This window comes from Anabrus simplex, chromosome 3 (genome assembly GCF_040414725.1).
Source record: "Anabrus simplex isolate iqAnaSimp1 chromosome 3, ASM4041472v1, whole genome shotgun sequence".
NCBI classification, from domain to species: domain Eukaryota; kingdom Metazoa; phylum Arthropoda; class Insecta; order Orthoptera; family Tettigoniidae; genus Anabrus; species Anabrus simplex.
This window is the reverse complement of record NC_090267.1, coordinates 435,301,469-435,323,209: the sequence shown is the minus strand read 5'-3', so window position 1 is coordinate 435,323,209 and position 21,741 is coordinate 435,301,469. Positions and strand designations below refer to the sequence as shown.

Here is a 21,741-nt window from a genome sequence, read left to right as displayed (position 1 = left end):
CGGCTCAGTTCTGGTCTCAGCGGCGTTTTCATGGTCACAATTAGGCCCCATTGTCCAGGTGCAGGATACGCTGACAGGTGCATGTTATGTGGACATTCTTGCAGACCATCTGTATCCCTTTCTAGCCCGAGAGTACCCTGATGAAGATGCCATGTTTCACCAAGACAGTGCGTCATGTCATCGCTCTGTGGTGGCATGCAGGTGTTTGGAGGAGCACTCCAGTGAAGTTACAACCCTGGATTGGCCCTCTAGATCCCCCAATCTTAATCCAATCGAGCATTTATGGGATGTTATCGATGCTGGTGTACGCTCCATGAACCCAGCACCAACTACACAAGACCAGTTGTGGTTAGTAGTGCAGAATACATGGGTTCAGATCCCTCCAGAAAGATTCCAACGCCTTCTAGAATCGATCCCTTGCCATATTGATACCATTTTGAGAGCTCGCAGGGGAGCAACTCATTTAACATCACATTCAATGTCTTCCCATTACTTTTGGCCACTCAGTGTATATTCCTATTTCTTGCCCTCCTGACAACACTGGTGAACTTCTTACAAACTGGAAGGGGTATTTCTCCAGTAACAGGCAGATAATTTGCTATTCAATTAAGAAACATTATAAACATTGTTTACAAATAACGTTATTGTACGCATGATTCATGAATTTGGTACAACAGTACTGGTTACATAGATGAACATCTAGAGGACTTCTTAGAGGAAGTGGAGACACAGATAGAAGATAAGGAAGTACTATTGATGGGAGATCTAAATGCACAAGTTGGAATGGAAAGACAAGGAAAGGAAGATGTTGTAGGGCCCCTTGGATATGGAAATGTAAATCCAGAAGGCGAGTTGTTGGTGGATTTTTGCATGAGGAATCAAATGATTGTTGGAAACACCTGGTTCAGGAAGAAGAACTGTCAAAAGATTACAAGGTATGGTTGGGGAGACAGACGAACAAAGACCATGATTGATTATATAATCATAGAGAAAGAACACCGGAAGAACCTTGTAGATGTAACAGCCATGCTTGAAGAGGCCTTTGGTGGAGATCATAGAGTTGTGATAGGAAAATTGAAAGTTGGAAAGATTGAAAAAACCCAATTAAGAAGAGAGAAAAGAATTAAAGTATGGAAGTTGAAGGAGAAAAGCATACAAGAAGAATTTCAAAGGGAAATAATACCCTTGGTACCCAGGACAGAGGTGGGGAATGTTGAAGAGGAATGGAAAAGATTTAAGGAAGCACTGGTTGGATGTGCAGAAAAGGTGTGTGGTAGAACATCAGGAAATGTGAAAGACAAAGAAACACACTGGTGGAATGATAGGGTAAAGATTAAAGTGAAGGAAAAGAAAATGGCATGGAAAGCATGGAAAACATCTAAGACTGAAGAAAGTAGAAGAAAATATGTGGAGGCAAAGAATTTGGCCAAGAAAGTAGTGGAGGAAGAAAAGAGGAAAAGCTGGGCCTTATTCACACAGAAATTGAGAGATGATACGCAAGGCAGCAAGAAATTACTGTATGGTATTTTAAGAAACAAAAAGAGAGATCAAGTAAACACCAGATTTGTGAAGGATGAAGGTGGCATAATTTTAACAAAGCCAGAAGAAATAAGAAATAGATGGAGAGAGTATTTTCAGAAGCTGCTGAACATAAGAATGGATGACAGTCATTCAGTGGACAACCAGGAAAGGCAATTAGTTGATGAAGAAATGGATAAAGAAATTACAATGAATGAAATTGAAATGGCAGTAAGAAAGATGAAGAATGGAAAAACTGCTGGAATAGATGAAATTTCAGTGGAGATGATAAAGGCAGCTGGAGCTGTAGGCCTGCAGTGGACATATTGGGTTCTCAGGAATGTCTGGGAGAATAAGGAGGTCCTTGAGGATTGGCAAAAAGGAATAATCATCCCAATTTTCAAAAAAGGAGATAAGAAAGTTTTGAAGAACTACAGGGGAATTACTCTAATATCCCATGTTGCTAAGATAATGGAAAGGATACTGGAAAGTAGAATAAGGTTGAGGGTTGAGAATCAGATACAGGAAAATCAGTTTGGTTTCAGAAGTGGAAGGTCAACAATAGAGCCCATTTTCATTATGAGACAACTAATGGAAAAGCATTGGGAGTACGGGAATGATATGGTGATGACATTCATTGATATTGAAAAGGCATATGACAGTGTCCCCAGGACGAAAGTTTGGGACAGTCTGGTGCAAAAAGAAATTGGACAGGGATTAATAAAAATGATCATGGCATTGTATGAGGAATGTTGTAGTTGCGTGCAAACACAACTTGGCAGGACAAGTTGGTTCAAAATAACTAGTGGGCTGAGACAGGGAAGTGTTCTATCACCAATCCTGTTTACAATAGTAATGGATGACATCATGAGAACAGCAAAAGCAGCATATGGAGGAAGAGAAATGAACATGATGTTATTTGCAGATGATATTGTGATTTGGGGGGAAGACGACAGGAAGGTTCAAGAACAGTTGAATGTGGTGAATGGGAAGATCGAAGAATGTGGATTGAAAGTAAGTGTAGCAAAGAGTAAAACTCTTGTTATTACTAGAGGGCAGAAAGAAGGGAAAGGTCAGATTAGACTTGCAGACAAGCCCCTGGAAGTAGTGGAAACGTTTAAATAACTGGGGAGTGAATTAATGGAGAATGCTCGACTGGATGCTGAGATTAGTAAAAGGATTCAAGCTGGAAGTTGTTTCTATCATAGTGTAAGAAATATGTTATGGGACAAAGGTGTGCCAATGGAAGCAAAGGATACTATGTACAAGATGTATTACGTACCCATAACAACTTACGGAGCAGAAACTTAGACAATGACAAAGAAGGATGAGAGTCGAATACAGGCAGCTGAAATGAAGTTCTTGAGGAGTATGATACAGAAGAGTAGAAGAGAGAAAATAAGGAATGAGAAAATCCAGGAAGAAATTGGAGTGGAAAAATTGAATGATAGAATAGAGAAGAGCCGACTAAGATGGTTTGGGCACATAAAGCAAATGAGCGACGAAAGAATGCCAAAAAAGGTGATGGAAATGTAAATTCAAGGAAGGAGAGGCCGTGGATGACCACGATTGAGATGGAAGGATACCATCCAACTCAGCATTATAGAAAGAAACCTGGACTGGGACACAGTGTTGGAGGAGGAGTGGTGGAAAGACCGAAGAAAGTGGAGAGGAACCATATTCGCCCCTACCCGGCTACAGCTGGATAAAGGGAAATGATGATGATGATGAGTACTGTTGTAGTAAACTTAGAACATATTGTTTATAACAGAATATTGGGGCATTATTTCACTGATCATCTTCGAAACGTCATACACGCATGTTGTCTGTGGAGCACCTCCAGTTTTAAATTATTCCCAGATTTCCACGATGTCCTGCTTTTTAGACCTCTGTTAGATCTTTCCACAGATTTTTCACCTCTTCTTTGCTGTGTTTACCATTACTCAAAGCATCAAATTCATCTGTCACTATTCTCTAGGCATTACTTTCCCTATCCAGCATGTTTTTTTTGCATTTTATAACTCTTGTATGGATGTTTATCTCTACTAATGTACTCTTATGTTCTTCGCATATGTTTTTCTCTCATTTTCCATTGCACATAACCTTATTCATGGCCTTATACAAAACACGTTAACATACAGTAATAGCAACTAAAAGAGGAAATCGTATTTCCGCTCTCAGACGTTACTCCCAGAGTACTCTTAGTAGTTTACGTCTGTAGTAGGGACTTCTTTAGTAGATGCTACTTCCAGAGTAATATACTCCAAGATGGTGCATGCCACCCTTCAAGTATCAGTTCAATTTCTTGGGTTTCATACACTAATTCATAATCATTTTGTAGCACACAGTGCACTGAGGTTTAGTTTCTCCCTCATCGCCACACCAACTAAGACCTTATTCCAAATTTTTTAATATATTCTTACATTGAAAATCTATCATATGATATTTTTTTACTGGCCCTAACTCTCCTGATATTAATATCAAATTCACTCACAACTTCTGCTTACATGAAAGGTGTCATGACATTTCTAAAGAGGCCAGCTATTACGGATTGTCCATAATAATTGCAGATTTCACTTCACGATTACCGTCGAAGGGGAAATTATTACAGAAAAGCAACATTATCATGATAAAAATTTGTTTCTACGAAAAAAAGAAATAAATGTTCAGTCCCTTAGAGCATTTCTGGTCAACCCTCCTCGTTTCAGTGTTTGTAAGTTGGCAACCAAACATATTTGGCGGTTATTTGGTCGTCACTTCCTTTTGTTTCCCCGCGAGCATTGTTAAATCACGGCGAGCTACAGAGATACGCTGCTCTCTTAGCTAGAACGATGCATCAAGTCGGCCGTGAAGTAGTCTACTCCTTGCTCTGCTGTTCTCCAGTGCACGCGTTTGGCTCTTTGTTTTCCAATTCTAATTATCCTACTCGTTGATTCAAAAAGAAGTGCTTGGTTTTCTAAAATGAGGCGGAGCAATTGTCAAATTGCATCTTCTAAGAAGACAGCATTGTTAAGGAAAAATATCGAGATGGTTACACAAATGAATGACCACGCCTACTTGCTTCGCGTGTTAGTAAAAACCACGTGTTCTTCAGTGTGTGTTCATGTGATTTCTCTGTGGTTCACGGTGGACCAGGTGATTGCAGAAGAGACACGGAATCCTAGAAACATCAAACCTGCCGTCGATCAAAATTATGAAACCAGTCTGTTTCATCGTTCTTCATAAAAAGTAATTAAACTGCAGTGACAAATGCCAAATTGCTGTTCACGCCATTTCTTTTGGAGCGTAATATTCCGTTATCAGTTTCAGACCATGCTGAAAATTTTAGATCAGTGTTCGCCTACTCTAAAATATATCAGAAATATGGTTGTGCAAGAACTAAAACCTCTGCTTTACTTCAATACACGGCATCTGAGGCAACTATGATCAGTGGAAAACGGTAAATAAAAATGTAAGCAGACTCTGGAATGGGTTTAAAGCAATTGTTGAGGAATGTGAAAATGGGTTTGTACCTTTAAAGGTGGTAAGGAACAGTAAAGACCCACCTTATTATAATAGAGAAATAAAGAGACTAAGAATGAGGTGCAGATTGGAAAGAAATAAAGTTAGAAAAGGCCGTGGAAGTAAGGAGAAATTGAAGGAACTTACTAGGAAATTGAATCTAGCAAAGAAGTCAGCTAAGGATAACATGATGGCAAGCATAATTGGGATTCATACAAATATTAGTGAAAAATGGAAGGGTATGTATAGGTATTTTAAGGCAGATACAGGTTCCAAGAAGGACATTCCAGGAATAATTAATGAACAAGGGGAGTGTGTATGTGAGGATCTTCAAAAGGCAGAAGTATTCAGTCAGCAGTATGTAAAGATTGTTAGTTACAAGGATAATGTCCAGATAGAGGAGGAGACTAATGCTAAAGAAGTATTAAAATTTACATATGATAACATTTACAATAAGATACAAAAGTTGAAAACTCGAAAAGTGGCTGGAATTGATAAGATTTCTGGGGATATACTAAAGGCAATGGGTTGGGATATAGTACCATATCTGCAATACTCATTTCATTGTTTGGTTGAAGGAGCTATACGAAATGAATGGAGAGTTGCTATTGAGTCCCTGTATATAAAGGAAAGGGTGAGACATAAAGCCGAAAATTACAGGCCAGTAAGTTTGACACACATTGCATGTAAGCTTTGGGGAGGCATTCTTTCTGATTATATTAGACATGTTTGCAAAATTAATAACTGGTTTGATAGAAGGCAGTTCAGTTTTAGGGAAGGTTATTCCACTGAAGCTCAACTTGTAGGATTCCAGCCAGATATAGCAGATATCTTGGATTCAGGAGGTCAAATGGACTGTATCGCGATTGACCTGTCTAAAGCATTTGATCGGGTGGATCCTGGGAGACTACTGGCAAAAATGTGTGCTATTGGACTAGACAAAGAGTGACTGAATGGGTTGCTATATTTCCAGAAAATAAGATCTCAGAGAGGCGAAGCTTTATCTGGCCCTGTAATACAGTAATTAAGAGGGGAAAACCTCAAGGCAGTATTATTGGACCTTTGTTTTCTTATATATATATATAAATGATATGAGTAAACAAGTTGAATCAGAGGTAAGGCTTTGTGCGGATGATGTTATTCTGTATAGAGTAATAAATAAGTTACAAGATTTTGAGCAACTGCAATGTGACCTCGATAATGTTATGAGATGGACAGCAGGCAATGGTATGTTGATATACGGGGTTAAAAGTCAGGTTGTGAGTTTCACAAATGGGAAAAGTCCTCTCGGTTTTAATTACTGTGTTGATGGGGGTGAAAGTTCCCTTTGGGGGTCATTGTAAGTACTTAGGTGTTAATATAAGGAAAGATCTTCATTGGGGTAATCACATAAATGGGATTGTAAATAAAGGGTACACATCTCTGAACACGGTTTTGAGGGTGTTCAGGGGTTGTAGTAAGGATGTAAAGGAGAGGGCATGTAAGTCTCTGGTAAGACACCAACTAGAATATGGTGCCAGTGTATGGGACCCTCACCAGGATTACTTGATTCAAGAACTGGAAAAAATCCAAAGAAAAGCAGCTCGATTTGTTCTGGGTGATTTCGGACAAAAGATTAGCTTTACAAAAATGTTGCAAAATTTGGGCTAGGAGAAACTGAGAGAAAGAAGATGAGCTGCCCGACTAAGTGGTATGTTACATGTGATAAATATCATTCTTGATCCGTATTGATAATACTTGAATGGAATAATATCAATAAGTTAATTTATTGAATTTACCACCTAATCAATACAAAATGTCATACTTTAGTTGGTTAATATGCCAAAGTAAGCCAACTAAAGTATGACATTTTGTATTGATTTGGTGGTAAATTCAATAAATTAACTTATTGATATTATTCCATTTAAGTGGTATGTTCCGAGCTGTCAACGGAGAGATGGCGTGGAATGACATTAGTAGACGAATATGTTTGAGTGGCGTCTTTAAAAGTAGGAAAGATTACAATATGGAAAAAAAAAAAGGTGGAATTCAAGAGGACAAATTGGGCCAAATATTCATTTATGGGAAGGGGAGGTAGGGATTTGAATAACTTACCAAGGAAGATGTTCAATAAATTTCCAATTTCTTTGCGATAATTTAAGAAAAGGCTAGGAAAACAACAGATAGGGAATCTGCCACCTTGGCGACTGCCCTAAATGCATATCAGTATTGATTGATTGAAAAAAGGAAATAGGTGAACTTTTGCAAATAACGCCTTTTACTTTGGCTACTGATGGTAGTATGGATTCAAATGCAGTTGAACTTTATCCTATAATTGTCTCTTTCTTTAATGCTGAGAGAGGCCAAATATGAACTCTTCTATTTGTTAGAAAGTACTGACAACACAGTCCAGCGAATTTCCTCTGTTATTAATAGTGAATTGTCTTCTTTAGCCATTCCATGGAAAAATTTATTTTGTTTTCATCTGACTATGCATACACAGTGATAGGGGCAAATGAAGGTGTTGCCAAATTTGTGAAGGATTTCTGTTCTTGTCCCGGATTGTTATGTCATCTCATACACATCTATGCACAAAAGGCAGCAGCCCAATTTGAAATATGTCGGTACCTGTTGACTCTCACTTCTTCAGTCTATTAATAGAGTTCTTGAGCCGTGGGAAACTTTGACACTCATGTTTTATAGTGAGCCCCACCATAGAAATGAGAGCATCAAGCAGTTTGATACTGTGAGATCTTTCTTACAAACCCACACACAAAACTGTTTTGCTACTTTCTTCAGAGTACATTTCCTGCTTTTAAAACTCCGTGAATTTATTTCTACAAGAAGATGCTCCAGCCATATATCTTCTTCGGAGGAAACTTACTGGTCTTTTAACTGACCTGTTGGTCAGATTTGTTCAGCCATGTTTTATTCAGTCAGAATCTACCTCCCTTTTGAGTGTTGAATTCAAGAAGAGGAAATACAAGAAACCCAATGAGGACTTAGTAATTGGAGCAAAAGCCAAGGTGTACTTCAAAGATTATGACTGTGAAGAAGAGATGTTTTATAATTCTGCAAGGGAGTTTTATTTGGTAGCTTGCAGTTACATTATCAGGAAATTTCCCCTTGATGATGAATTTCTTCATCATGCCGAAGTTGTAGACATCTCTCAGAATGATGCTTTCCTATTCATCTCTTGAATATTTTGTTCGAAGATTCCCAAATTTGGTCCAGGAAAGTGAATATGACTTACTTGAAGAGGAATTTTGCAGTTTACTAGTGTGATACTTTCCCTGAGTATATTGTACATGGACCTAACATTGATGTGAACTGGGGCAACATTGCAGAGCTTAAAAATGAAAGTGGACAAATTAAGTATAAAACCGTAAGTAATGTATTTGCAGTATTAAGTGTACCTCACAGTTACTCTCCAACAGGAAGAGTTTTCACTGTTATTAAGAAAAATCAGACAGAATTCAGGCATACATTAAGTACATCTACAGTGGAATCGCTTATGGTTCTAAATCGTAGGTTATGATCTTCATTTCCGTGTTGACATTTAACTAATAAGATAGAGTTTGAGGGATGTTCCACCATTCAACACATTGTAAAAATATATTAAATTATAAGAACGGTTTCGACTCCCTTGGAGTCATCATCAGTTCTTGGTGAAAATCAAATCAAGGGGAATCTGATAACAATCATCATAACAAAAAACCTTGTACCTATAGGTTTCATCGTCAAACATACTTTCATTTCAACTATGTCATATATATGTGAAGTTGTTTGAATCAGGGCCGACAATCAAGTTCTGTGTTCCACTAACACACGGTAATAATTCTAATTTAGATCTAGATCTTTCTTAAATACTAAGCATCGTAGGCCAATGTATAATTTCAGCTGATTATCAAACGTTTCATTATCAAACGTTTCATGTGATGTGTGGTTGTAATAGTCAACAAGTTTTGGTTTTTTTAAATTCACATATTCTGGTTGATTGTGACAGGACCGCTTGACAAGTTGTGCAAACATATGATGGCATTTTTACTCGTATCCAAGAACATTAAAGTGGCATGTGTTTTATATCAGTGTGCAAACTTTCAACAATATATTCTGCGATAGTGCATTAGTTTCCAGTAGATTGAAGCAGGACCAGCAGTTCTCTTCTGTGTTCCACGAACACATGACAATTTTTGAAACTAAAACCAGGACTTTTAAATTACCAAGTGGTTTGTCTTTGTACATTCAATGTATATGTGTTTCATCTAGTTTAGTCAAATGGAGACAGGACAGTCAAACCCAGGAACGTTCTTGTAACGCCAATGTTTCATATTGTATGTGTGTGTTTTCAAACAGTGCATGTGTTCCCAGTGTTCGGTGTCCATGAACGCGTGACAGTTTAGGCCAGAACTATGTCTTTGTACATTTTGCTTCAATGTGTGTGTATTTCATCCAATCTTTTTCAGATAGAAACAGGACTGTCAAGTCCAAGAACGCTCTTATAGAGCCAAGGTTTCACATCATTATAAGTGTCTGTGTCGTGTTTGTATATATTTTCAATCAGTACATTTGTTTACAGTATTCAGTGTTCCATGAACACAAGAAGGTTAGAGCCAGAACTGGGAACTTTTTGAGTTCCAAGTTCTGCTTGCCAAGTGTACGTTGCATTTCAAGGTAATGTCTAGCAACCCATTGATGTGTTTCCATGCAATCACCTACAGGTACAAGGTTTTTCGTTGTGATGATTATCAGATTCCCCTTGATTTGATTTTCACCAAGAACTGATGATGAGTCCAAGGGGTCAAAACCGATGTTCTTATAATTTAATATATTTTTACAATGTGTTGAATGGTGGAACATTCCTCAAACTCTATCTTATGGTTCTAAAGATGAAAATGTCATCTCAAGGGGAATATGTTTCAAGAAAACCTACACTGAAAAGCAGCTGCTGGATGCGAAACAAGCTACAAAGAATTTATCACAGAACAATAGGTAATGAGCATATTTTATTGTGTAATATGATATACTTTAGAATAGATTGCTGTTGGAAAGGGCAAACCGGGGTGCTTTGGATTTGACTCGTAAACGTTTTGAAGGGGATGGTGCGCAAGTTAAAAATGGGATTTCTGATAACCCACTTCAAAGGTTGGCACCTCTGTCGTAATCACATTCCTTTGTTTTCAACGTCCCAGTTCGTATCCAATTTTCCGTTACATTTAAGGTGCATTATTTAACTCAGCTTACTGTCAAGTACAGACTAACGTACACTACCGAAGAAGATTTTCCAACAAATGAAAGCTGTTGAGCCAAGAAGAGAGCAACAAAATTCCAGACTTTGTACAACACATTTCCATGTAATAAAAATTTAATTACCGGGCGAGTTGGCCGTGCGCGTAGAGGCGCACGGCTGTGAGCTTGCATCCGGGAGATAGTAGGTTCGAATCCCACTATCGGCAGCCCTGAAGATGGTTTTCCGTGGTTTCCCATTTTCACACCAGGCAAATGCTGGGGCTGTACCTTAATTAAGGCCACGGCCGCTTCCTTCCAACTCCTAGGCCTTTCCCATCCCATCGTCGCCATAAGACCTATCTGTGCCGGTGCGACGTAAAGCCCCTAGCAAAAAAAAAAAAAAAAAATTAATTTTTACAGGGGCAATTCCCTTTCTTTATCAGTAATTTGAGAGAGAGAGAGAGAGAGAGAGAGAGAGAGAGAGAGATAGATAGATAGATAGATAGAGAACAGTGAACATGAAATTGTGTCCTAAACACGTGTACATGTAAGAAACTATTGCAACAGTAATTTCCTTTCATTGTATATGAGTAGAATATGTAGTGTCATAAATTTCATAAAATGTCAACCTAGGAGAGAAAGACATGGACGCAAACTGCATGGAATTTCTAAGCTCCATAAACAGGATTGAACGTACATTTTTATGAAAGAAAACTTCTGTTACTGAAATCCTGTTGCTGTGTATTCTCAGCTACAGAGTGATATTTTCAGTCTTGCCATCAGCTTGAATTTGGGAGATAGTTGGTTTCGAACCCCACTGTTGGCAGCCCTGAAATGTTTTTACATGGTTTCCCATTTTCACACCAGACAAATGCTGGGGCTGTACCTTAATTAAGGCCATGGTCGCTTCCTTCCCACTTCTAGCACTCTCCTGTCGCATTGTCGGCATAAGACCTAACTGCGTCGGTGCAGTGTAAACCAAATTGTAATTTTCAGTCTTCTCAGACAAATGCTTGGTACATCATAGTTCGACAAACATTGCTCTAGAAAGTGTGCACCCTGAAAAACCCATAGTCCACCTGTACACTGATGAGCATTATAACATGCAACCAAAGAAAAGCAGCGCGATTTGTTCTGGGTGATTTCTGACGGAGTAGTGTGATATAGATATTGACTCCCATAGGGAACCTGAAATATTTGTCCTGAATGAGTAAATTCATGATTCCAATATAAGTGGTGCATTATTGGACATTTTAAATTTTCCAGCTAAGAATGATTTAGCTGGTCTGTTAGCTGGAAAATTTATAATATCCAATAATGGACCATTTTTATTGGAATTATAAAAAGGAGTAGTGTAACAGAAATGTTGCAAACTTTGGGCAGGGAAGACTTGGGAGTAAGAAGAAGAGATGTTTGACTAAGTGGTATATTCCTATACAATTGGTCTGTTTTGGACATTATAAATTTTCCAGGTAATCCATTCTTGGTTCCCAACGTTTTGCCCCATTGTGCCAATTTGGGCTCATGAATTTTGTAACTAGCACACCTACCAAGATGCATAACTTGGCATACCATGGAGGCCACGGCGTAGGCTACTTGGTGCTACCTTCAGTGCCAATACATTATGAGAGACTTTGTCTTATTTATAAAAACTGATGACTTGCAGGCCATTTATAATTTACTCATTCAGGACAAATATTTAAAGTTCCTTAGGGAAATCAGTATCATCTGGTGGTGGCCCAGCAGGCATCAATTTTTGTAGAAAAGGCGAAGTCTGTCAGTGCATTGGCTCTGCTAATATCTCCAAGTAGCCTACGCAGTGGCCTCCACGGTATGCACTAGCCATGTGTCTTGGTGGGTGTACTGGTTACCAACTGATAAGCCCAAATTGGCACACTGGGGTTAAATGCTGGCAGCCAAGAATGAATTAGGTGGAAAATTTATAATGTCCAATTATGGACCAATTATATTGGAATTATGAATTTACTCATTCAGGACAATTATTTCAGGTTCCATAACGAAATCGGTATCAATATCATAAACAGTATGTTCTGAGGTGACAGTGGAGATAAAAATTTTGCTAAAAATTTCCAAATTCTTTGAAAACGTTTTAAGAAAATGCTAGGTAAACAATTGGAAATCTGTCGCCTTGGCGATGGACCTAAATGCAGATGATTGGTTGGTTGGTTGATTGATTTGATTTGATTTGATTGATTGATTGATTGATTGATTGATTGATTGATTGATTGATTGATTGATTGATTGATTGATTGATTGATTGATTGATTGATTGATTGATTGATTTTGTGTTTCCTAGTTCGATATTGAGGGGCAATGAAATATTACTCATATAGAAGTAGCCATCATAACTGGAGTATCTATGAGTGTGGGAAGCAATTAGATAGCACAGTTTCCTGTAAGCCACCTGAAGTATGAGCAAGGTGTAAGGTAGCAGGCAAACTAATGTGTGTGTTACATGTGCCTGTTTGATCTTGATCTTTACAGTGGAGCTATCAAACTGCATCATAACATTTGTCTATAAACCACGGAGCATTCCATACTATTTTACTGATTCAGCTGTAGGGCAAGAGGAGAAGGTTTGTGTCATCATGGGCGATTTCAACAGCCATAGCTGCTTATGGGAATATAGAGGAGACAATGAAGATCATGAAGCTGTGATTACGTGGTCAGAATCTAGTCAACTGTGCTTAATACACGACAGTAAACTTCCCGCTTCTTTCAACGGTCATCGGTGGAGACGTGGACACAACCTAGATCTCATTTTTGTCAGCGATGCTATATCACAACAGTGTGTGAAGCCTGTCCGCGAACCTGTACCCAACACACAACACAGACCCATTATGTGCCAAGTTTTCTCAGCAGCTCATCCACAATCTGTGCCATTCAGAAGGCGGGTACAATTTTAAGAAAGCTGATTGGTTGAAGTACACAAAGCGCTTAGATGAAATGGTAGCAGACATCAGACCTGTTCCAGAGGTATATGATGTGTTCATCGATGCCGTGCAAGAATGCTCTCGCACGTCAATCCCAAGGGGCTGTAGGTCTCGGTACATACAGGGTCTAGACGCCAGTACAGTAGATAAATGAAATGAGTACCTACTGCCCTATGAAGAAAATCCCTTCAGTGAGGACACTATTCAGGCTGGTCAACAACTAATCCAGTCCATGGGTGAAATAAAGAGAGAACATTGGGTTAAGTTGATGGAAGAACTAGATATGGCAAGAAACAGCAGAGAAGCTTGGAAGCTACTTAGACGTCTGAACAATGACCCAACGGAATGTCCTCTACATAGCTTCATTACATCTAACCAGATAGCGCATCAACTCCTAATAAGCGAAAAAGACCACCAAAACTTCAAAGAAATATCAAAGAAGAAACATCCAGTCTGTCCAATCCATTCACTATGAACGAGCTGGAAAACGCCATAAAAATGAGCAAAACTGGCAAGGCAGCCGGTCTAGATGACATGCATATGGAGCAGATACAACACTTCGGGAGTGCTACCAAACAATGGATCCTACAGCTTTTCAAAAATTGTTTGGAACGATGTCAAATCCCTAAAATCTGGAGGAAGACTAAGGTGGTTGCAATCCTGAAACCTGGTAAGCAGCCTACGAATCCAAAGAATTTCAGACCAATATCACTCCTGTGCCATCTATATACATTTTTTGAAAGAATGCTTCTGAACCGTATAACACTAGTGGTCGAACCTCTTCTAATCCCATAGCAGGCAGGATTTAGACCAGGAAGGAACTGCTGTACACAGATCATAAATCTGACACAGCACATAGAAGACGGATTTCTGCATGATGAAATTACTGGAGTGGCTTTTGTTGATCTCTCTTCAGCATATGATACTGTACAACACCAGATAGTTCTAAGGAAGTTTTACCATCTTACTATGGATTTCAGGCTCACAACGATTATTGCCACGCTGTTGCAGAACCGACGTTTCTTTGTTGAATTCCATCTCTCTCTCTCTCTCTCTCTCTCTCTCTCTCTCTCGCTCTCTTTTTTTGCGCCCACCACGTATTTTTACACAGAGGTAGGTCGGTCTGCTGGCAACTATGCACACTAAGGGCATCCCACAGTGTATAGCAATGTGTTGGATAAGATAGTTTCGAAAATAGGGAGACATAAGCCGACATGCTGTCTTGGGGTTGTGCTTGTGCTTGAACTGAAAACGGGACTATTGCTTGATTGCTGAGGCCCTTCAACCTCGTTCATTAACTCTGTGTATATACACCAGGCTGTGCATTTTCCCGGTAGTGTGCCACTGGTGTTGAAAACGGTATGAAGGAGAGAACAAACAGTAGTCAGTAGTTTTTATTCAGAGTGATAAGTCTAATGATATCTTCGATCATGCCTACCTGTGCAATTTCCTGGTGATGAATTTTCCGTACCCCCTGTGGATGGATGGACACAGATGAAGACTACACCCACGGTATCCCCTGCCTGCCCTAAAAGGGGCGACCATGAGATGATGCCGTTAGAACCATGAGACTAGTTGTGATTAGAACCGTTATGTGTGGAACACCATGGGTCAGCGCTACTTGCGACTAGTTGCTACCTTGCAAGAGACTATCCTCATTTTTTCCGTATTGAAAGTCTGTTAAAAGGAGAACAATAAAACTTTGACTTCCACCTATTCAATACATTAAAAGCAATTATAAAATTAGGATCCTTATTTCATTGTTTAATTGTTAAAACATAGGACATGTTTCGTTCATATTTTGAACATCTTCAGCTATAAATATTCTACAAGGTTATTGATAACATTGGTCTAGAACTTACACTTATGGTTTGCCATTAACAAATTTATCCATAATAAACTTTAAAAAACCTGTTAAATATAAAGCGTTTATATATTACATTGTCTTATTGAAAATAATATGACTATTTATTGAGTTTGAAAGTTGAAGACCTTATTCTAATATTTAAAATGCAATGCCATTAGTTAGTCTCTGTATAAATACATTTACAATCTGTTAAATAGCTGAATGTTTTAAAATTATTTGTTGTATATCTATAACCAACAGTGCGCATCAGTTTAGTCATTTTATGGACGAAAATAATAATATTCATGCCTAAACTCAGCTGTTTACAGAGTGTATTAAGGTTTCAATTCCATATGGTACAACATGTGAAAAAGTTTACGCCAGTTGTAACAAATTGTTTTAATGTGTGTACAACAAATAATTTTAAGACATTCAGCTATTTAACAGATATGGCATTGTATTTTAAATATTAGAATAAGGTTTTAAACTTTCAAACTCAATAAATAGTTATTTTATTTTCAATAAGACGACCTAATATATAAACGCTTTATATTTAAGAGGTTTTTAAAAGTTTATTATGGATAAGTTTGTTAATGGCAAACCATAAGTGTAAGTTCTAGAACAATGTTATCAATTTAACCTTGTAAGAATATTTATAGCTGAAGATGTTCAAAATATGAACGAAACATGTCCTATGTATTAACATTTGAGCAATAATATAAGGGTGAGATCCTAATTTTATAATTGCTTTTAATGTATTGAATAGGTGGAAGTCAAAGTTTTATTGTTCTCCGTTTAGTTACTACCTTGTGAGGAAAACCATGGGTTCTACGTTACACAGGAACAGTACCATTATGTGAGGAATACTATGGGTCAGAGCATTGCTTGTAATAAGAGTCATCGTGTGCATTCCACGGATCAATTCCACTGTGTTCAGAATGGGTCTCTCTTACCTGTGAGTAGTACCACTTTATGAGGAACACCATGGGTCTACATTGCCTGCGATTAGTACCATTATGTGAGAAACACCATGGGTTTGGCTGATGCCCGTGCTTAGTACCACTGTGTGAGGAAGACCGTGGGTCTGCATTGTCTGTAGGTGTTACCATAATGTGTGATACACCGTGGGTCTACAATACCTATGATTTGTACCACTATGTGAGCAACACCATGAGTATATGTGGCCTGTGATTAGTTCCACTACGTGAGGAACACCATGGGTCTGCTTTGTTTGTGAGTAGTACCCTTATGTGTGAAACACCATGGGTCTACATTACCTGTGATTAGTACCACCCTGTGAGAAACACCATGAGTCTGTCACCTGTAATTAGTACCACTATAGGAGGAACACCATGGTTCTGCTTTACCAGTGTTTAGTACTATTATGAGTGGCCGATGACCTTGATTTTGGACCCCTTTAGATAATAAGTATCATTAAGTGATTAAGGCATTGTGTATTGGATCCATTGTTTGTTTTTGTTTCACGGTCATTTTTTCATTCTGGTCGGTGGATACATTTTGAAGTTTTAATTTTCATTTCATTCACCTCGTACCATTAGAGGCCGATGACCTAGCTGTTAGGCCCTTTTAAACAAACATCGTCATCATTAAATCTGATGATATGCACTAGCCATGCGTCTTGGTGGGTGTGCTAGGTACCAACTGATTAGCCCAACTTAGCACACGGGGACAAAACGCTGGCAACCAGGAATGAGTTAGCTGGAAAATTTATAATGTCCAATAACAGACCATTTATATTGGTATCATTAAATCTTCCATGATATTCTCCATAAACGCTCTTCAGCTTATTTTTAGAGTTGATGGAGTCACCATGTCTCATGTTGAGTATTGACCAGGGGTTTTAAGAACAAATACCCTTTATGACATTACATGATTTTTCACATGAATTTTTCCTCACTGCGATTACAATCTCATCCTTCTGGATGGAAGGTCAGTACACAAGCTACCACACCAATCATATTCCCATCTCATGATATGGTCCAAATTAAATTAGAATAGTTTTGTGTTTAATTCTGTGGCAAGACGAGCTGACCTTCCATCCAGAAGGATGAGATTCTAATCGCGGGAAAGTAAATTAATGTGAAAAATCATGTAATATCATAAAGGGTATTTGGTCTTTAAAATTATAACATTTTATATTATTATACCTTTAACCTGGTCACCCTTTTTTTTTTTTTTTTTTTTTTTTTATTGATAAATTCATAAGATGTACAAGATAATTTAAAATATTGCCAAATTCTGATGTAGAGGACAGTGGTAAAGCCATAAGGGGAATTAACAAAAATCCACCTTTACTTTTAATCAGTAACCCTAAATAAAGTTATCTACTACTTGCAGATCAGCCACATGTTGTGCACTTTGAGTCCCATTTTCCCTGTGAGTAGACGTTGGTTTGGTTTTCTCCTTGTTTATTTCCTGGACCTCCTTATTGCTTATATCTTTGACTCAGTAGAGAAGATGCAGCATTTCTTCTCGTGAAGTAGTTAATGCAGTGCCATCAGTATATCTCACATAAATTTTATTTCCACATATTTTGATGACATTGATCCAGCCTTGTCTGAGGGTCAAAGGGGTGGTTTGAAGTGTGAAGTAATGCCCTTATGGTTTGGTTTCAATATAAAACTGCAGGTTCCGTGGCTTTGATTGTATCAGTAGCCATGGAAAACTGTAAGTTTACTCTGTTTTTTGTTTTTCCTTTTTTGTCCAGGTGAACAAAATTGCCCTTTATGTTGTGTTTACATTAACACTCTGGTGCATTCATTTTAAAAATGCTCTTTAACCACTGTTGAAATTCTCCTCTGTTTTAGTGGTATTATCTGTCATTACACCAGTTATCAAGTTCATCTAAGGAATATGGAGCTACTGTTTTAAAGTTAATTGATGTTTCCTGTGATCTGGGTTTTATATATTTGTGTCCGTTGTTCTCTTCGGTATTATGTTAAAACTTAACAATATTGAAGGTTTGCATTGCTATTGCTTTCAGTCGCAGAGCAGCTGTTTTAGATTTACTTGGTCGCCATGTAGAACTCTCTGACAGCGAGAGATATTTAGATAAAGAAGATTTTTTGATTGAGAAATTGCACGTACCTGCACAGTGGATATATCAAGCCAAAGCAACACTTGCAGTTATCCAGAAAGAGTAAGTTGGTCATTCTAGGCCTCTATGTATGAAATAACAACATTCTGTATACTTGGAAGATGCAGTTATTTATTGTGAAGTATTCTTACAGGTATAGTAAAGCTGCTTGGTACCTCATGAAATCTGGACAACTAAATGAAGGCCATGAAATCATCATGAAGCATATAGCTGCTGATGCTATTATTAATGGTATGGTTCTAACAAAAGTGGTACAGTTCCTAGATTTTAGATTATACTTCAATTTTATTTTTATTTTATTTCTGTAATTTTCTGTATCGATTGCATGTAGTATATGTAGTAAATTACCTAACACTGTATGTGGAGATAAGTATTTTCCACTTTTAATGATTACTGTAACGTAAGACTTCAGCACCGACTCTTATAAGAAGGGTGGATTCTCAGTTGACTCCTTGAATACTTTCTCTCTTTCTTTCTTTCTATCTTTCTTTCTTTCTTTCTTTCTTTCTTTCTTAATTCGTTTACCCTCCTAGTTTGGTTTTTCCCTCGGACTCAGTGAGGGATCCCACCTCTACCACCACAAGGGCAGTGTCCTGGAGCGTGACCCTTCGGGTCGGAGGGGTACAACTGGGGAGTACCTCGCCTAGGCGGCCTCACGTGCTATGCTGAACAGGGGCCTTGTGGGGGATGGGAAGAGTGGAAGGGATAGACAAGAAAGAGGGAATGAAGCAGCCGTGGCCTTAAGTTAGGTACTGCCCTAGAATTTGCATGAAGGAGAAGTGGGAAACCTCAGAAAACCACTTTGAGGATAGCTGAGGTAAGAATCAAACCCCCCTCTACTCGGTTGACCTCCCAAGGCTGGGTGGACCCCGTTCCAGCCCTCGTATCACTTTTCAAATTTCGTTTCAGAGCTGGGAATGGAAACCGGGCCTCCGGGGGTGGCAGCTAATGACACTAACCTCTACACCTCAGAAGCGGATTTGAATATTTTAACAGTAACATGACAATGGCATCTTATTTTAAACTTTTTAGGCCTGGATAATATACAGGACACATTGGATCATTCCATTCTTTCCAGTGAGGCCTCAAGTGTTTTGGGCTTCTGGTATATGCTTATATATTTATTTATTTTTTTAAATTTTTTTTCAGCCTAACCAGTGTTCTCAAAAGAAGGAAATAAAATATATTAGTAAATAATCAAATCATGCAGTAGAACAGATACATCTGCTAAATAAATTAACACTTAAGGCCTTCCGCACACGGAGCTTCACGCAAGCGGAATACTGGCAACACTTTGTAGCTCAGTCAACACTTCCTCTGTTAGGGATACTTACTATACACTCTGTATATATGTGTTCAAATGATTGTGTAATGTGCTATTCTTTGTCTTGAAGACAACCCTGTAAATGGGGGGAGAATAAACTATTTGTCTACTGAAACTTGAAACTTGTCTTGGAAAAAAAAAAAAAAAATTATAAGTGGTGGAAGAATTAACTGTCTGTCTGTTGGAACTTGAGCAGTTATGGTAGGAATATCACTAAGATAATTAATTTGTGCTGAACTTGACCAAAATTTTTTTTTTTAAAGTACCTAAAATTAGAGTTAATCCAAGTAGAAGCCTACATAGGTTCGTATGAATTAAAAAGAGGACAATCCAATTAACGAAGAATGAGCTCATTAGCTTCTTACTTAGCTTACTTGAAAATAACATTAAATGTTTTATTTAGATATCACTGATCCAATAAATTCCCTATCAACATTTTGGTAAGAACGCCTCACATTTTCTTCTCAGGACTGAAGATGCTAAGAGTATAACATATATTTGTGCATTACAGTTCATTATATCCTACTGTACTCTTTGAGGATAAAGTCCAGTTAAAAATAATATTCTAACCCAGTGCAGCCCTTGTGAGGCACATCTTCTAATAAGAGTGGGCGGCATCTGCCATGTATGGGAAAACTGTCTGTTATTGTGGTGTAGGATAGTGTTTCGAGTGATGTCTGAGTTGCAGGGATATTGGGGACAGCACAAATACCCAGTCCCCAAACCAAGGGAATTAACCATCTAAGATTAAAATCCCTCCACCCAGCTGGGAATTGAATCCAACAACTGAAGTCTGTTCATCAGGCTGACATCAACGATTATATAGAGCAGAGGTTCATGATAGCTGAGTGATATCCTCACTGGCTTCTCAACAAGGCGGTTGCTGTTCAAATACTGCCCATTACAAGTAGGACTTAACTTGGAATGTTTGGTGGGAAAAAAACAGGAAAATGGTATTTCAATCAGAGTATTTTTTCATTTTATGAACTTTTATTTATTTATTTATTTATTTATTTATTTATTTATTTATTTATTTATTTAATTTAATTTATTTAATTTTATTTATTTATTTATTTATTTATTTATTTATTTATTTATTTATTTATTTATTTATTTATTTATTTATTTGTGCATGAAAAATTAATATAGTGTAAAAAAACTTTTTCATCAATTTTTACAACATACATACATACATACATACATACATACATACATACATACATACATACATTATCATTATAGACTGTTATGCCTTTTCAGCGTTCAGTCTGCAAGCCTCGCTGAATTTACTAAACGTCGCCACAATCCTCGATTTGCAACTAGTGTTGTGGCCTCATTTAGTTCTATACTTCTTATCTTTAAATTGTTAAAAACTGAGTCTAACCATCATCGTCTTGGTCTACCTCTACTTCTCTTCATCAGAGAGTCCATTATCATCCTAGGTAACCTATCCTCCTCCATTCGCCTCACATGACTCCACCACCAAGGCCGGTTTATGCGTACAGCTTCATCCATCGAGTTCATTCTTAAATTAGCCTTTATCTCGTCATTCCGAGTACCCTCCTGACATTGTTCCCACATGTTTGTACCAGCAATCATTCTTGCAACTTTCATGTCTGTTAGTTCTAACTTATGAATAAGATATCCTGAGTCCACCCAGCTTTCGCTCCCATAAAGCAAAGTTGGTCTGAAAACAGACCGATGTAAACATACTTTCGTCTGGGAGCTGACTTCCTTCTTACAGAATACTGTTGATCGCAACTGCGAGCTTACTGCATTAGCTTTACGACACCTTGATTCAATCTCATTATATTACCATCCTGGGAGAACACTAGGGTGGACCGAAAAAACTCGGATTCTTTTTTCCAAGTAGTAATACCGCCGAAAAGTTGCTAATTGGGGAGAATAAAACGGGGTCAAAAAAGAAACAAAATAGGTTCATTTCAGACTGACACGACAATGGCACGGCGTGGCGGCAAGAGTGGTAGGTGGGCTGAGCGTCAGGGTCTTTGATCCGAGTGAGTTACGACGAGCGCGAGAATTTGTTAGATGTTTGACGGATATTGCGTGAGCGGAAGACCTTAACCGATTTGAACCATTCTTTTTTCTAAATCATTATTGGCTCGAGTAAGAGTCGACTAGAGCTATTATATTTAAATATTGAGTTAAGCAAGGTAGAAAATTATTGTAAAAATATACATTTTTCCGAATTTTGGCAAACTTTAGAGCATATGTGCAATAGGAAGAAATCAACCTATTTTGTTTCTTTTTT

General features: G+C 38.0%; 1 protein-coding gene across 1 annotated transcript in view; it reads left to right on the top strand.

Annotated features, from left to right (window-relative positions):
- The window catches only part of Nup98-96 (nuclear pore complex protein Nup98-96), a 474,154-nt gene that overhangs the window by 442,042 nt on the left and 10,371 nt on the right, over positions 1-21,741 (top strand). The window contains exons 26-27 of the mRNA XM_067143470.2: positions 18,032-18,187; positions 18,279-18,376. Of these exons, the coding sequence (XP_066999571.1) occupies positions 18,032-18,187; positions 18,279-18,376 (254 nt within the window). The remainder of the gene's footprint in view (positions 1-18,031; positions 18,188-18,278; positions 18,377-21,741) is intronic.